General features: G+C 50.8%; 1 protein-coding gene across 2 annotated transcripts in view; it reads left to right on the forward strand.

Moving 5' to 3' along the window:
- Nucleotides 1-16,687, forward strand: part of Rassf5 (Ras association domain family member 5) — an 84,472-nt gene that overhangs the window by 52,692 nt on the left and 15,093 nt on the right. Inside the window, exon 1 of one of the 2 annotated variants that reach the window (XM_004641141.3) lies at nucleotides 4,496-4,975. The exons of the other annotated variant lie outside the window; for it this stretch is intronic. Within the exon in view, the coding sequence (XP_004641198.1) occupies nucleotides 4,856-4,975 (120 nt within the window). The 5' untranslated portion in view covers nucleotides 4,496-4,855. Of the gene's footprint in view, nucleotides 1-4,495; nucleotides 4,976-16,687 lie in introns of those variants that run through there. 2 annotated transcript variants of the gene reach the window in all.

Genomic DNA, 16,687 nt, shown 5'->3' on the forward strand with positions numbered 1-16,687 from the left:
GTGTGTGTGTGTGTGTGTGTGTGTGGCCAGCTCAGCCCACCAGGGGGCGCGGCTGGCTGGCATGTGGTGCTGGAGGATTGAACCGTGGTCCCTGTGCTTTGCCAAGCTTGTTCCAAGTAGGTGCTTTAGACCACTGAGCCATCTCTCCAGCCCCAGGGAGATTTTAATAAGCAGAAGATAGCAAAAACAAAGCCCCATGAGGGCAGGGCTGAATTTCCAATGGATGTTGAAGGGTACTAGCTTGTGGCTGGAGAGGAGGATGAACTGTTGACTGTGAATGTGCTGTAGTCACTGGAGGGAGAACAATTATAAAATTAAATACAAGTACTCTGGGCTTGAAATCTGATTCTGCCATTTACTTCTTGAGCAAGTGAACCGCTCTGAGCCTTAATTGACTCATCTGCAAAATACCGTCTTGCAAGGTTGTAAATGTTAAGTGAGATAGTGAAATGTATAAGAGCTCTCTGTCGCTTCCTATTTGACGTCATTCTCTGTAAATGGTACTGGGAGAAGGTGAGGACTATGGCTTATTCATGCCCAAACTTGAGCACCAGGCTAGTGCCTGCCAGTTGGAAGGGCTCAGCAAGTAGTCGTTAAGTGAATGAATGAATGAAAGCAGAGCACCTAGAGCTTGACGCACTGTAATTATTTGGTAATTATGAGTTGAGATCTGCAAGAAGCTTTATGATAGGGAAAAGCTATGATCAGATTTCAGCTCTAGAAGGATAACTTTGACAATACAGGGATGGGAAGTTTGGAGGAGGCAGAGATGGGAGCAAGGAGAAGTCGAGAAAGCCTTTGCAGTAGTCTAGGTTAATGTCACCAAGACAGAAAATACAGCTGGGTATGGTGGCATATGCCTATGATCCCAGCGCTCTGGGAGGCTGAGGCTGAAGGATCAAAAGTTCAAGCCCAACCATGCTACTTAATGTTTAGTGAGACCCTGTCTCAAAAAAGAAAAGACAAAAAAGGTTTTGGGTAGCTCAGTGCAAAGGTCCTGGGTTCAATCTTCTATATGACCAAAAAGAAAACAGAAGATGAGAAAGGGAGGGAAGGGATGGAAGAGGACGGGAGGGAAGGGGAGGGGAAAAGAGTGGGGTACAGGGAACAATGAGCTCTATTTGGGACCCTCCCCCCCAGCGGTGACATCTCAGCAGGCCGGGCTGGGTACTTCTCAGGGAGCTACTGCAGCTTCTGCTTGAGTTCCCTCGGGTGTGGTTGATGCCATTGTCATAGACGAGACTAACCCCCTGAGGAGGTCACGGGTGCATGGGGAGAAAGGGATTCCCATGAGCAGAAAGGAGGCTGGGCACAGACACGCTGGGAAAGAGGTTCTTGCCGTGTTTGTGAGGAACACAGTGTCAGGCAGTGTGGTTACTGTGGCAGGAGTCACAGGAATCACCCACGAGGCCACAGAGCATAGAGTTCCAGGACATGGGGTCCACAGAGTCAGACCAACTGGGCTGCTTTGGTTCCACCATTAGCTAGCATATGTAACCACGTGTACATTAGTCAACCTGCTGGGTCCTTGCATTCCTCTCTGTAAGACAGAGACAATAGCTGCATTGGTGTGTTGTAGGGGTTATGAAATGATGCACCTCAAGTTAATAGTACACATTAGCTACTAGCAATTCAAAAATACATTTTGGGGGTGGGGTGATGCCGTGCCCATTTTAAGCCCCTGTGTATGTGAGAGGGACATAAAGCCGCATATCTGATCTCCACCTCCATAGCCCTCAGTCGGGCAGGGGAGGGATCCCAAAGCCCACGGATGCTCAAACTGCCACATCGAGCAGAACCAGGCTGAAGCTAGAGTACCAGCTCCTAATTCCAGTCATGTGTCATAGCGGAACATACAGAACCACAGGGTGATTCTTGTCTCATGCCAGGATTGCTTTTGAGAAAGGAAGCACACTTAAAATAATGTCTTTCATCATCTGGCACTTCGAGTCAGGGAAGTGGCCGTGTTGTCATAGTCCCCGGGTTCTGTGACCTTCAGCATGATGCTGAATGCTCTCCGTGCCGTGCTTAGGACCAGCCTCCTCTTCCTGGGACATTGGACAAGAACAGCCACCACCACCACGCAAGTTTTGTGGGTGGCTCTCAGACGTGAAAAAGGTTAATGCTCTGGCTCATCCATCCCAGCCCCTGCCCTTGGCCAGTCGGCATCATTACCGTCAGCATCATTACTCTCGGGGGAGTTCCAACACATCACTAGACGCTGCGAGTCTAGGTCTCCTCCCCTAAGGCTTTGGTCTGGATTTTCCTCCTGGCTACTGGCCAACTTCTTATAATGTGTATGATCTTTGCAGATTTCCTCTAGTCCTTGGGTCCCTGCTAGCAGTCTCTCTTTTGCTGATTTTTGCATGTGGCTTCCTTCCAGGCCTGGGTTCATTGACAGGTGGAGTGTTGTAGAGAAAGAGACCTTAACTAGAAATCAAGAGGTTTTGGAAGTAATGAACTAGGAAGGAACGAGTTCCTCAGCTCAATTTCTTCACTTGTAAAATAGACATAATGCCTGCTCTCAAGGTTACACAGTGGCCTATGTGACACAATGGGTATTAAAAGGGCTTTGAAAAATCCAGTTGAGGCATTAAATTTTCTGGTGTTTGGAATGGCACAGAGCAGCACCTTAGGAGAACGCAGCGTCCCTGAGACCTGTCCCCACCAGGACTGGCGTCTGGCATGCTGCTCACAAGGACCGACTCCTGCTGGCTCCTAGGGACCTCTGCCTTGGTATTCAAAGAGATTGTTGTTAGCTGTGTCTTAAGATCATGCATTTGAGATTCGTGGCACTGTGGTTGCACTGGGGAGCTTTCACGTGACACAGAAGACAGTGTAGCCACAGAGAATCTGGGACTGCTTTTGTAGTAAGGCTTGGATTCCTGCTGAGCACAGAGGTCCGATTTTTATGGAGAATAGTCTGCTTTTTGCTGGCTGGACAAAGCAGGTGGGCTGTGACGGATACCCAGGGTCATGCAGTGCCCCCTCTCTGCAGGGTGTGTTGTTCTGGTATTAACTTCTAGGCTGTACCCGCTCCTTGGCCCAGATCTGTGTCTGGGAAAGCCCCCTAAAACAGCCTATAAAATACCCATTTAAAGAAAAAGTGGCTTCAGACGGGAGCAGAATGGACTTTCATCAACCATCTTCCCTCTGCTCACCCTGGGCCCCCAGCTCTGACCTCACTGTCTACCTGCATTGATTTCTTGCAGGAGGAGGCAGCTGCTGGTACTGACAGTTCTCCTGGGCAGAGGGTGGCTGGCCTAGGGGGCACCGGCTTTTAGCTATCTCAGCTTTATGCCTGTCAGGTATTTGCCAGCTTCTGGAAAAGGCTGTGTGGGAGGTTGGAGCCAAATGGGGCTGCAGTTTGAAACCCTGCCGAGCACAGATTGGGCTAAAGAAGGGAAAGGAGAAGGTTCCTGATAAAAGTAACCAGAGCTTAAAGCGGAGTCGGCAGCTCCATGTCTGGGGTTGAGTGCAGCCCTCCTCCAGCGTGTACGCTTCGGGCACTGGATTGTTTCAGCCACACATACTAGGAGGGAATCCTGATCCCCCCTTGGCCACACTCCAGGCCACTCCTGTGTCCTAAGGCTGCTGAGCTGTGTGGGCACGATTCCCCTAGCAGTGCCAGGTTCTCTCTTCCTGGGACCCTAGGCTTTCCTGTTTCGAGATGGCAAAGCACCCATTGAAAATCTGTTGATAGCACAACACAGTGACTAGGAGCATAAGCCCTGGAGTCACTTAGAACTGAGTCTGATCCTGCACACATGTGTGATGTGAGCCTTAGTTTTCTCATCCTTAGAATGGAAATACTTGTCTTGATCTAATGGTTACTGGGAATGTTAAGCGACGGGCTGCATATCACTCACTGCACATACAGCAGTCGTTCAGACAATGCCAGATATAACTTATTGTGCAAGCCTGGTCTGAGGGCTGTAGGGGTATCCTCCTACCTGCTTGGAAGGATTCAGCCCTAGACAGCGAAGCGATCCCTTCAACTAGTCCATCCTGGCCATTCGTAAATAGAAGCGACTCACCCTGGACCACAGGAAGGACAAGGTCTGGTGGAGACCCCTTTGGGCCAGACTGTCAGAAGAGCGTGCTCCGGGAGCCTAGGTGGCACGCAGGCTCCTTCGGTGCAGTTTGCCAGCCCTGCATAACTTTGCATGTGATTTGCATGTGCTTCTGAGACCCGCAGTTTCTTCTGGTGTTTTCAAGTTAAAATAGTGCTGCTTCTCCAGTCAGGCCAGATACGGATTTCTGCCTTCTCCAGTTACCCCTCTAATTACTCATTGAGCCAGGTCCCCACGCCAAGGATAGGGACTGGGACTGGGCTGGAATGAGGGACTGGAGGAGGAGGAGAAGGAGGAGGAGGACGGGGCGGAGGAGGGGCTGACGGTGTTGACCTGTCATCTTCTACTCAGCCTAAGGGGTGAGAAGGGCACTTCCCAGAATGGGCATGTGAGAAGAGAGCAGAGGAAATTGTCCCTCTCAGGCCCATCCCGGTCAGTTCCTTCCCTGCATCCCCAATTGACGGTGGCACCCCTGTCTTGGGGTGCCAGGGGGGAGGGCCGCGGGTGGCCGGTGCGGCTTTGAGGAACCTTGCAGAGGAAGTGGCTTCGGAGCTGCTGCGCGGGGCAGGAAAGGCGCGGCGTGGGGGAGGTGTGGGGCGCCGAGCGGGCGGGGTGAGCCAGCAGCACCGCGGAGGTGACACCGCAGATGCCGGCGAGGACAGCACCGGCCAGCCCGCCGCCCCCGGGCTGCTCGCGGGCCTGCCCGCCCCGCCTGGCGCGGTGACTGAAGAGTGGAGCCCGCGGGAGCCCTCGCCTTCCCCCACTGCGGGGCTCCGGGCTCGATGACGGTGGACAGCAGCATGAGCAGTGGGTACTGCAGCCTGGATGAGGAGCTGGAGGACTGCTTCTTCACCGCCAAGACCACCTTCTTCCGGAATGTGCAGACCAAGCACCCCTCAAAGGTAAAAGCTGTGGTGGACACGAGGTCTCCCGCACCACAAACACCCTCGGGGGTCCAGCAGGAGGGGCAGAAAACCGTGTGTCACCGGAGTCTGCTGCCAGCCACTGCTGGGGGACTCTTGAACTGGCCAGCTGGGCTGGATCTGGAGACCCCCTGGCACCTCCAGGACCCTTTCAAAATGGCTCTCTGGGATTTGGGGACCTCGGGTGCTAGACTGATTGCTTGCTCACCGGTCCCAGAGAGGGCAGCTGCTCTGTTTGATTCCCTGCGAAATCGGAGTTTCCAAGTTGGGAATGGGAAAGGGGATGGTGGCCCTAGTCCCTCAGAAGACTCAACCTGCGTACATTGAGACTTCCGTGTTCTAAGTGGCCAGAAACCATCTTAAAACCTAGTGACAACTTTGCAGAAGTCCACAGTGTTTAGTTTTAGAAACTAACTAAAACCCTTTCTCCTGGGCTGCTGTGATACTATTTTAAGGCCCAGGTGGGCTTGGGCACCCTACAGACACTACACATGTTCCTGGGGTGGGGTGGGGTGAAAGCTTTAAGCCAGGCCCTAGATGGGGCTGCTCATAGGTAGAAGCCAGCCGTTACAGATCACAGGTGTGCAGCAGGCTCATCATTAATTCAGCAGCCCAGCACCAAGAGGAATTCACCAAAAGTGTACCCAGGTCAGACCTCAAGCCTCCTCTGAATAATTCGTCCTGCTCTCAGCCCAGCATTTGCTGGTTTTGACATCAGGCAAAAGTTCTGGGCCTTGCGGTGATGCAAGGCCATCCCAGAACCAAAGGAGATGTTGTGATTTTGTGTGTGAGGAAACAAACAAGCAGAGACCCATGGACAAGCTCTTGTTTTCAGGTCTTCCTCTCAGGGCTGAGGCAAAGGCCCATCCTTCCCTTCTCTGGCTAGGTAGGCCTCCTGCAAACAGGAAGTGTTCTACCCCCTCTTGGGGCTCTTGCCTCACTGTGTGACCCCTCCCCCCAGAACGGTGGTTCTCAATTTTAGCTCCACAAGGGAATCACTGGGCACTTTAGAAAACATGGAATCTAACTTAATTGGCCTGGAGGCCCACCTACGCAACAGGGTTTTGAAAAGCTCCCCAAGTAACTCTGATATGCAGCTGAGGTTTTGAACTATTAGCGCTCTAGAGGGTTTTGTTGCTGCTGGGAAGGAAATGGTTCCTGTTTTGCTGCTCTGCTTGCCTCTCACGGCCAGCTAGGCTGTACACCCTTGGCCCCAGAGGGTGACAATTTGGCATAATTGAGCTATGAAGGAGCAGGGCAAGCTGGATTTTCATTTACTTGGCAACGTAAAAGGTAGTTGTTTCTGATATTTCTTGGGAAAAAGGAGTATCTTTACAAGAAAATACTCTAAAGTGGGCTTGAGGATGGGATATTTGTCCCACAGCCCAGACAGCCTTGACCCTTCATTCTGCCCTCACATTCTCCTTGTAGCTTTGCTCTAGAAAAATGTACTTTGGTTTGGTACCCACAGAACTTCTCGAGTCCTCTGCATGTCTCCCTACCCCATTTTGCCACTGTCTGTAAGCCCACTGAGCACAGAAATCCTTCCTAAGAAACTCCTTGTTGTGTGGAGTGCCAGACAGGACCATGAGGGGTAAAAGATCCAGAGAAGGGAGGGGAGATAGACAGGGCTCTTTTTTCCTGCCCCTGTGTAGCTCCAATGTGAAATAGGAGAATAAGCGTGGACCCTCAGGACTGTGGTCAGGGTCAGGGTCAATGTCCCTCGGAGCAGGGCTGGTAGGGCACACACACACACCCTCTGGCTGAGGAAGGCACAGGCCACAGGCTCTGAAGTGGAATGTGTGGCTGACTTAGGAGCTGGGGAAGCTTCTTCAAATGTCTCAGTTTCTCATTCTTGGTATTTTTTTTTTCACCCTTAGTGATAATTTCCCAGTTCTGTCTCTTCCTTGGAGTCACTCTGGGATGAAGTCTGAGTCTTCCATACCCCAACCCCTTTCTGAGCCCTAGCAGTTCTTCCTACCTAAAGAAATTGTGTCTGACTCCTAAGAGAATATTTTTCCCTGTTTCCAGGGAAGGAGCTTCTGTGTTTTCCCCATCGCTGAGAGACAGAGGCCCTCCTTTGGGGAAAGGCCAAGATGCTTCTATAAATAGCCCTGTCAGAACAACCTGTGTCTGTGGCTCAGGCTGAGCCTGCCTGCAGTGGAGCCTCAGGGAAGCCTCTCTGCTGTTACTCCGCCCTCTTCTGGTAGCCAGCCCCTGAGAAGTCCCAGGGACCTCCCTCAGCTTCCTTTGGTGGGAAGTGGCAGGGGTGCGGAAGGTCTCCCCACTTCAAGGACAGGAGGTGCATGGCAGTTGGAAGAACAGCATAGGAGAGAGGTGACCAGTTCATGAAGCCTAGCTTGTTCTCTCCTCTGAGAAGATGGCAGCTTCTGGGGGCAGTGCACTGTGTTTGAATGGTGCCATGAGGGCCTGCTTTTGAATCACAGTAGGCAGTTTCAGGAGGCTGAGATGGTACTCTGCAGGTTCTTTGCTTTTGATTGAGCACAGTTCTTCCCTCTTGCGAGGGTCATGTGTATCAAAATGGGGTTCCTGGTGGTTTGAGGAAGAAGTAGTCTGGGGGGTCAGGCACTGTAAGTCTGATGCTCAAAGGAAGGTATGCAGCCAGCCCGCCTCAGGTGTTAGAAAGTTCCACAGGCCCCAGGACTCCAGGAGTCTAATGCACCTGTGAGAGTATTCTGAGGACACAGAAATCTTGCTTCTTGGAGGTAGAAGGACTTCACCAGACTACACATCTGGTTGGGTGGAACCTGGACTAATGCACCTTTTAGAGTCCTTATGAAGTGCTCTTCCTTTTGGTTTTCTGTTCACTAAGTGGCCAGAAAAGGCTTCTGGTTTTGTCCTCTTAGAGCCTTCTACAAAATGGAAAGATCTAAATAATCACAGGCCAGGCGAGGTAATGCTGGTTCTTTGTTACCCCTGCATTCCATGCAGCACACCAGCCCAGGGCCTTGGCCATATATTTAACAGTGGGTAGCTAAAGATTTCCCAGAGCCTGCTTCCTCTTCCACTGGGCTCACAACTGGACTACATTCCCCAACTTTCCTTGTAGTTAGTTGTGGTCATATGATTGAGTTCTGGCGAAGGGCATAGGGAACAAAAAACACCACTTCCTGGCCTGGCCTACAAAAATCTCCTATGTGTTTTCCAATAATTTTATGAGTTTAATCTCTGAAAGTTATTCTTGGTTCCCATCCTAAAATGGGCAGATTTTACTAGGTAAAACTCTTTCTCTTGCTGGAGACTTTCCCATGTGTGTTTTTCTTTGTCATTATGGAGAACTTGATGTTGTTTATTTATGGTTAAATATTATACTTCAGCACACCTGGACCATACTCCTGTCCCTCCATGTCCCAGGCCTGACCCAGGCCTTCCCTGGTCTATACTGACAACCCTGGTTTCTTTCTTTTTAAAGAAGATGCTAAGAGGCAGGTGCTCTTACAGTTTGAAATACTTACCACTCCCTGTTCTGGTCCTCCTTTCCTCCATAACTTCTTGCCAGGACAGTTGATGACTCCATAGACAGGGCCTATAGTACTCCAGGGACAGCAGCCAACCATGACCACCCTGGGACCAGCTGGGAAAGTCCCTGTCTCTCAGGCCTGAGGCACAGCACCTGCCCCAACCACCTTGGCATGGGAGAAAAGAATACTAAAATTAAACTAGCTCTGAACTTGAGTAATAAAAATAAGACATAAATCTTCAGATCTACTGGATATTTAATTGTTTGAATGCACGATCTCAGAGGTTCACACAGCCCAAGACTAACAGCTGCACAAGAGTCTTCTACCGAGCCTCCGCTCTCCCACAGTGGACTCATAGCCTGTTGCCTCCTCTGGCCCTTCTCAGAATAGTACTGCCCTTCAAAGTTCATAATCCCTGTAAAATAAGAACCGCTACCCCCTTGCGTCTAATATGGCCCCCAGGACTTGGTCACACAAGCAAGCACTAACTAAATGCTGGTTGAATTTGGTAGGTACAATTGTACCCGGTATACTAGGCTTGACTGACTATTGTGACAAACTCTGAGTTTCAGTCTTTGAATCTACTAAGTTTATTTCCATCTCGACATAAACTCAAATTGACAGGTGGAGGCTCAGGAAAACACATGGGAGAATTTTGTGGGCCAGGCCAGGAAGTGGTATTTTTCATACCCTATGCCATTGGCCAGAATTCAATCATATGACCACATCTAGTCACAAGGGAGGCTGGGAAATATAGCCCAGTGGTGAGCTCCGTGGAAGAGAAAGTAGGCTCTGGGGAAGCGTTAGCTGCCTCACAATGCATTCCTTTAACTACTTTCTCTCCCCTTCCTATTGGAAGCTCTTCTCATACCTTCCTGATAAAGGACGTGCCCTCTGTCTCTCTGACCTTGTATCTCCTCATGTGTCACTGAGGGATCCATCCTGCCAGCTAGACCAAGTGCTCCTTAGGAGAGATGGTTCTCCTTATTCAGAACTTCTCTGGCTCCTCTGTGACCTCTGAACTCTCAAGGGTGGTTCAAAGGGCAACCTTAGTCACCTGTATCACTTGTGAATCAGTTTTTAGAAAAGGAGATGCAGGGACCCCACCCTAGACCTATTGGCTCCTCGATCCTTTTATTTATTTGACTGGAATTTGCTTTTTAAAATATTACTGTCCCATAGGTGATTCTCATATACAAGATATGATTGATAGATAAGATAATATTGTAATTTTTAAAGATTTACTACAATAAAAGCTATATTATTGGGGCTGGTGAGATGGCTCAGTGGTCTAAAGCACCTACTTAGAACAAGCTTAGCAAAGCACAGGGACCATGGTTCAATCCCCCAGCACCACATGCCAGCCAGCCCCGCCCCCTGGTGGGCTGAGCTGGCCACACACACACACACACACACACACACACACATAAATAAATAAATAAATAATTTTTTTTAAAAAGCTATTTATTATTAATCCCTCTCAAAACATACCTCACTTCACACTCGCTGTCTATTGTCCTTGCCACTTTCTGGCGTCTTCACCTCTTTGTTGCACTGTCAGGCTGCCTTGGTGTCCTGCATCCATTCTAAACATTGGCCTTTCAGGGTCACTTGACTCTGGGGAAGAGTCAGGAACTACATGGTGACTTAGTAAAGTAGGCGAGGACACACCGTAACATTTTTATGAGCCTGCTTTTCTGTTGGACGGCACTCGGCAGCTGTACTCTATTTGTTATCATCCTTGTAAAGACATCGAGGAAAGAGTGTCTTTAATACTTTTTTAAAAATTAAACACTCACTGTATATTTCATTCACATCCCATATACTGAGGTCTGTGAACCACATGTTCAGGGGATATTAACTAGTTAACTACTTACTTCAATTGGAAAGTGAGACAAACATGTATGACAGATTCCTGAGAGGCTGGAATCTTCTGGGCAAGAAATGCAAGCCCAGAGAAATAAAACGATTTGTCCCCAGTCCCAGCAGACACAGAGCAGAGGACCAGGGTCCCTGCGTCCTGCTGAGAGCTGTGTCCAGCATTCCCATCCCAGTGGGCTGAGCTCTCCCGTCAAGGCTGCTTGGGTGACAGCCCATGAAACCCTCGACTGGCACCTAGTAATGGAAGACACACAGACATGCACGTTAGCTCCTGGCTCGTCATTGTAGGGCCATTAACTGAGAGTCTGTGGCCAGGTCGCTTTCACTCCGAGGCACTTCATGGGGTCCTCCTCAGCAAGAACACTTGTGCTATTACTCTGTCCTAGTTCACTGGGCGCCCCTCATCGTGAGGGAACAGGCCCTGGCACCAGTGTCTGAGCCTGGGAAGGGTCTTAGATTTTGACTTCCAAATTCTCTCAGCTGTAAGGTGGGGCCAGAAAGAGGACCCAGGTGGCTGGCAGTGTCCTCTCCAGGGCCACCTTCCCTTACTAAGATGGCCTTGTGCTCCTGGTCTACGTGGCCCCACAGCGCCTAGGACTAGATTCTCCCACGCCTTCACAACTTTCAAGTACTTCTTTTGGTTCAGCTGACTTTTCCCTCGTAAAGCAAGTCCAGTTATGGTTGAGGGCATACAGGTAGTGTATCTGCCTACCCATGCTGTGTAGTAGGAAAGCTTTTCTGCCGGCATGAACCCTGAATCCCAGCTCTTTCACATTGTCAGGTTGGGCTCTGGACCCGGCTCCCCAACCTGAAGAGCCCAATCGCTCTTCTCTAAACTGGCCTGGTAACCCCCACCTGTGTATCTGTGGGCTTTCTGTGTGGATAACTTAGACCTGTTTTCATTCTGGGTCTTGAATTCCTCTTCTACATGGCTTAATATATTCCTAAGGGAGCCTGCCGTGGGCGTCAAGAGGTCCAGATACAGCCAGGCACAGTGGCATTTGCCTGTGTCCCAGCTACTTGGGAGGCTGAGGCAGGAGGACCATGAGTTTGAGAACAGCCTGGAAAACATAGAAAGACCTTGTCTCCAGAAAAAAAAAAAAAAAAAAAAAAGACTAGATACATTTGCCAAGAACTGAGAACACTCAATTTTAGGGCCAGAAGGGCAAAAAGAGCTGTATATGACAGAGAATTCTGAGTTATTAAGCCCGTGGCTTCTTCCCACAGTGTTGTGCTTTTCCTGTCCCAGCCTGCATTGTCTCAAACCAAATCATCTGTAGCAACGATGGTGAGCGAGGTAGGTTCTGCGAGCCACAACCTACTTTGGCTATGTCAGTGCTACAATCAAATCTGAGTGTCCAGCGGGTGCCTGCTGGGGCAACGTGGCTTGCACGGTGGTCGCAGCGCTTGTGCCTCAGGCTAGCCACCACTGTCTACAGGCTGGGGAAAGACTCCTCTTCCGATAACTTTTTTATTATGCCCAGAACGATTGTACTCGGGGTTTACAAGGAAAACCATTTAATACAAGACATATAATTTATAGGATTATTTTATAGTGTTACCCCAAGAGTCCTATACAAAGGAATGCAGGAAATCTGTCCACATACTAAAGTCCCAAAGACTCCAGCTGAGGGCCTGGATCTCACAGCAAGGGCCTGCGTGAGTCCAGCTGAAGACCTAGAGCTCGTAACAATGCCTCCCGTGAGTCCCACCTGGAGGCCTAGAGCCCATGCCAGTCTGTTTCATGGATCTGCGCTGGGAAGGCCGAAAGGTCAGGGTGGAAGCTAGAACGTGCCAGCGGGATGAAGGATCTGTGCCAGCAGGCTGAGGGGTATGCATTAGAGCCAGGAAGTGACATTTAAAGTTAGAACCATGTATCTGTGTATTCAAAGTGGTTGGGATAGATATATAGTTGCATTCTCTTAATGAATAGAATGATTTTTTCTAATGGTGTTTGTAAGTAGGATCACAAGTCTGCATCTTGTACAGCAATTAACCACTAAGAAGAATATATGCAGTGTATTATTTGTTGAAACTGTACTTTCGATTTGATTTGAAACTGTCTCATTGCTATATGTTTATCAATAAAACTTTGAAAAGAAAAAAAAAAGTTAGAACCAGAGCTCCCACAAAAGGTTCCACAGCCACCCGCAGTGACAGCGAGGACTCCAGCTCCTCTGACAAGGAGAACAGCTGAGTTCATGTCAGGAAAGCCAGCATGACAAGCTCCTCCAGGACAACCAACAGCCCCTTGAAAACCAACAGCCCTTTTTCTTTCTCTCCAGTTCCCCTTTTTACGTTGTTGGCGACAGTCCTCAGGCAGGCCCCCCACACCCAGCACACTGATTCACTTCAGCTGAGTGTTTCAAGTTGCCCACCAGCTGTCAGCCCTCCATGGGAACCTTTGCTCCTAACTCATTTCTCTCCCTCTCCTAGTATTCTACCTGCAGGCTTGGGGACTTTCATCTCTGCTGTTACTGTAATGCTGATGACCCAGTAAGTCACCCAGCTGGTTTTTCTCCTGTCTCTTCCCTTCCTGGGTGTCCTGCCTCTGGCTGCCAGGGGCACAGCCTTCTGGCACCCCAGTCTGCATGATTCTGTGCACTTCCGGGAGAAGGCCTGGCCTGACTCCTGCTCTTCAGGGCACACCTGAGAGCTCGCTCCTAGTAGCCTCAGCCAAAGCCACATGTTTAACTGATGTGCTGGGCATTCAGAGATGCGGGACACACGCTCTCCTCTCAGGAAGGCCTCCCGGGCTCCAGCCCTGTGGTGTAGCAGACCCAAGTCGCTTCCTTTGCCCATCTACAAAGTATTTGGCAGGGGTCCTTGGGCCCAAGGACATCAGGTGGAAGCCACTCTTGGCACCTGCCTTGCAGCCAGGTTGCTTTGATGCAGAAGTGGTGGCGGCCCCTGAGACAGGGAGGGTTGAGGGGCTGACTCCTAGAGTCAGACGCTTTGGACATGAGCTGCCTTTGGACATGGCTGGCGTGGGCTGGCAGAGGCAGACTGACAGAACCCGGCCTCCAGCAGAGATTCCTGGAGCTGGGAGAGGTTGATGGCTTGGCACAGCCGCACCCCTGCTTCTGAGCCTGCACAGAAGCCATTGCAGGTAGAGCGAGGGAGCTGGTTCAGCGCCCCCTTCTCCTCCAATGAATTTATCAGTCCTAGAGTGACATAATCCATGCTGATTTGGTCCCTGGAAGGTGTGGGCCCACAGTTCTGGGCAGAGGAGCCAGCAGGGTTTCTGCCAGAGGATGGGCACCCTGATCTGAGTAATGTGCCAAGGGCAAGGCCTGGGCACACATGTCAAAGACTCATGCTCTGTCCCCCACACGGGGCACTTGGGTGAGATCCCTGTTTCTGCAAGGTTTCAAATAAGTTCCAGTCACCCATCCCAGAGCTCCGGTGGAAGCTCTGGTGACCTGCTCCTCTCCTCTTCTTCCCTCCCCTCTCCCCTCCCCTCCCCTCCCTTCTCCCTTCCTCTCCCCCCCCCACCCTTCTCCTTTCTTCTCTGTTCTCTCCTCCCCTCTTCTCCTTTCCCCTCCCCTTGCACCCTATTATTAACATCATCTCCATCACCTCCCCAGTCGCGGAGGGCTCCCCAGTGTGAAGGGAGTGGGCAGCCTCTGCCTCCCCGGCCACTGGCCAGCTGGCTGAGGCGAGATGTGGCTCCATGCGCAGAACATGGGAGCTAGTGGGTCTGGAGGTTGGCAAGATGTTTCCAGTCGTATCTCGAGTGTCTTTTTCTCTGTGCCCCTAAGAGACTGACTGTCCTCCCCCATCCTCGTAGTGATGGGCTGTCATTTCTGGACCAGAGGCCTGTCTTATTTTGCACTATGCCCCTTGGCTCATGGTAGTTGCTTAATGTATGTTGGCTAAGGAAGGAGCTGGTTCGGAGCTTCTTTCTCAATTACCAAGAGGCCTGAGAGGTGACAGCAGCCCCGGAGGACACGTGAGCGAGAGCTTTCATTTGTGAAAGTTGATCTCAGGATTGTCTTCAAGGGAAGCTTGCTAAGATTCAGAATATGGATAAATGGATTTTTTCCAGTAATCTCACAAGAAAATTCCCACTGAGTGAGCAGAAAATTCAAGGAAAACTTCCCCGACCAAGAAGCAGCCTTCCCGCCCCATCCCTGACTGCTCAGCGTTATGTGCTGGAGGACCAGGGCGGGCAAGGCTAGGGCTCTGGGCAAGCGGGCCTGGCCCTGGCTGGCAGGAGACGAGTGGGTCCTGCTCGAGGGGGGTCTCCGAGGGAGGCGGGGGCTGGGGTCATCTGTTTGGAGGTAGGGGACGGATTTCTCCTGTCTCCCTTGCAGCCATGGGGAGTACTGGGTGGGGTTGGAAGGATGATAGACCTCATATGTTTCCTTCTGCAAGTTTGATAGGAGGGAGAAGGCGATCCTGGCTTAGCTGCCCCGTCACTTGGGCAGCCTGGGGCAGGCACGGGGGCAGGGACTTGTGCTCTGGGGCCCGGACCTCCTTGAGCCTATCGCTGGATCTGAGGGCCTCTGCACAGAGCAGGCTCCAGCTCTACGTTGTCCACCTTTCCAAATGGGAAGATTTGGGCCTGCAGTGTGGACGAAGTGCTGAAGGGTTGCCAACATCCGGAATGGGAGGACCCATGGAGGTTTGCGCTTGGGATTACAAAGGCTGTTTTGAGAAATGCAGATAGCTGTCAAATTTTGACATAGAAAGTGGGGTGCTAGAGCAGAGGGAGCCTCCAGGCCAGGGGAACCAGGAAGGACCACACTTCAACAGGGCAGCACAGGCGGCTGGCATCTTGCTGCTGGCCGGAGGCCCGAGCCACACTCTCCTAGTCCCGCTCTCCTCCTGCTGGGCACTGGGGACTGCTTGCCCTCAGAGCCCCTGCTCCCAGGCAGGGCTTCCCCTCTGCAATACCTGGATCTTTCTGTAGCAGAACACCTTGTGCTGCAGAGCAGGCACCACCTCAAGGTGGGCAGCCTCGTCCTAGGAAGATGGGCTGGGGATGGGCATCGTGGGAGGGGGACCTCACGAGCTTAGGAGTGGGATGGATGCCTCACGTGCTTGGAATAGAGGGAACGAGGGACGCTTCCAACATTGTGGCTCCACAGGCTTCGGCTTCCTCTGCCCTTGGAATCTTCTATTATTTTTCTGACTTCTTATGCTTTCGCTGAGCTGGGGATAAAACCCAGGACCTCGCACTTGCGAGACAAGTGCTCTGCCCCCCAGCTGCAGCCACAGCCTCCCCGCTCCCCAACACTTTTATTTGTGGTAAAGTACACAGAACGTGGGATTTAGCATCGTACCAGTTACCGAGTCCACAGTCCTGTGGCAGTAAGTGTGGTGTTCACACTGCTGCGTGACTGTCACACTACCCATCGCAACAGCCTTGCCTTGATGCTGAGGATTGCTCAGCACGCGCTCTGCCACTGAGCCCCGCCCCCCCTTGGATCTTCCAGGGCCTCTTCATCACCTGGATGAAGCCTTGCCGAAACAGTAAGCCTCCCTCACACCTCCCACAGCCCTAATCAACTGCATTCTACTTTCTATCAATTTGACTTTTCTAGGTTCCTACATAGTTGGAATTAGAAGTGTCTCTCCTTTTGGGCTTATTGGCTTAGGGTTGGGGGTGTGGCTCAGTGGTAGAGCACCGGCCTGGTGTATGCAAGGTTCTGTGTGCAACCCTCAGCATAGCAAAAAAAATAAAATAAAAGACATTTCACACAGTATAATGCTATCAGGGCTCATTAATATTATAATGTATGTCAAATTTTCCTTTTCAGGGCTAAGTAGTATTTCATTATATGTGTATATTGCTTTATTTTTGTGCATCCATCCATCACTGGTTGCTTCCACCCTTTCTTTAGCTATTGTAAATAATGTTACTGTGAGTGTGGGGTGTTCAAATCCCTGATAGAGTTCTTGCTTTTGCTTTGCTTGAGTATCTGCTCAGAAGTGGAATTGCTGAGTCATCTGGGTAATTCTGTGTTGAAGTTTTTGAGGAATCACCATGCTATTTTCTGCTGCAGCGGCACCACTTTACATTTCTACCAGCAGCACACAGGATTCCGGTGTCTGCACAAACAGCAGTGGCTGTCTTAGTAGTGGCCACCCTACTGGGTATTGTGGCTTTCATTTGCATTTCCCTAGCGGCTGCCGTGCCGATGTTGAGCACCTGTTCCTGTGTATGCGCCCTATCTGTGCATCTTCTGTGAGGGTATGTTTGCTCAAGCCCTCCGTCCATTTTTAATCGGATCGTTCCTTTTCATTGTTGAATTGCCAGAGTCCTTTATGTGTTCTGTACATCGGTCCTTGGTTAGACTTGAAATCTGCAACGGAACCTTTT

The sequence above is a fragment of the Octodon degus genome, unplaced genomic scaffold, assembly GCF_000260255.1.
Source record: "Octodon degus isolate 3935 unplaced genomic scaffold, OctDeg1.0 scaffold00131, whole genome shotgun sequence".
Classification (NCBI taxonomy): domain Eukaryota; kingdom Metazoa; phylum Chordata; class Mammalia; order Rodentia; family Octodontidae; genus Octodon; species Octodon degus.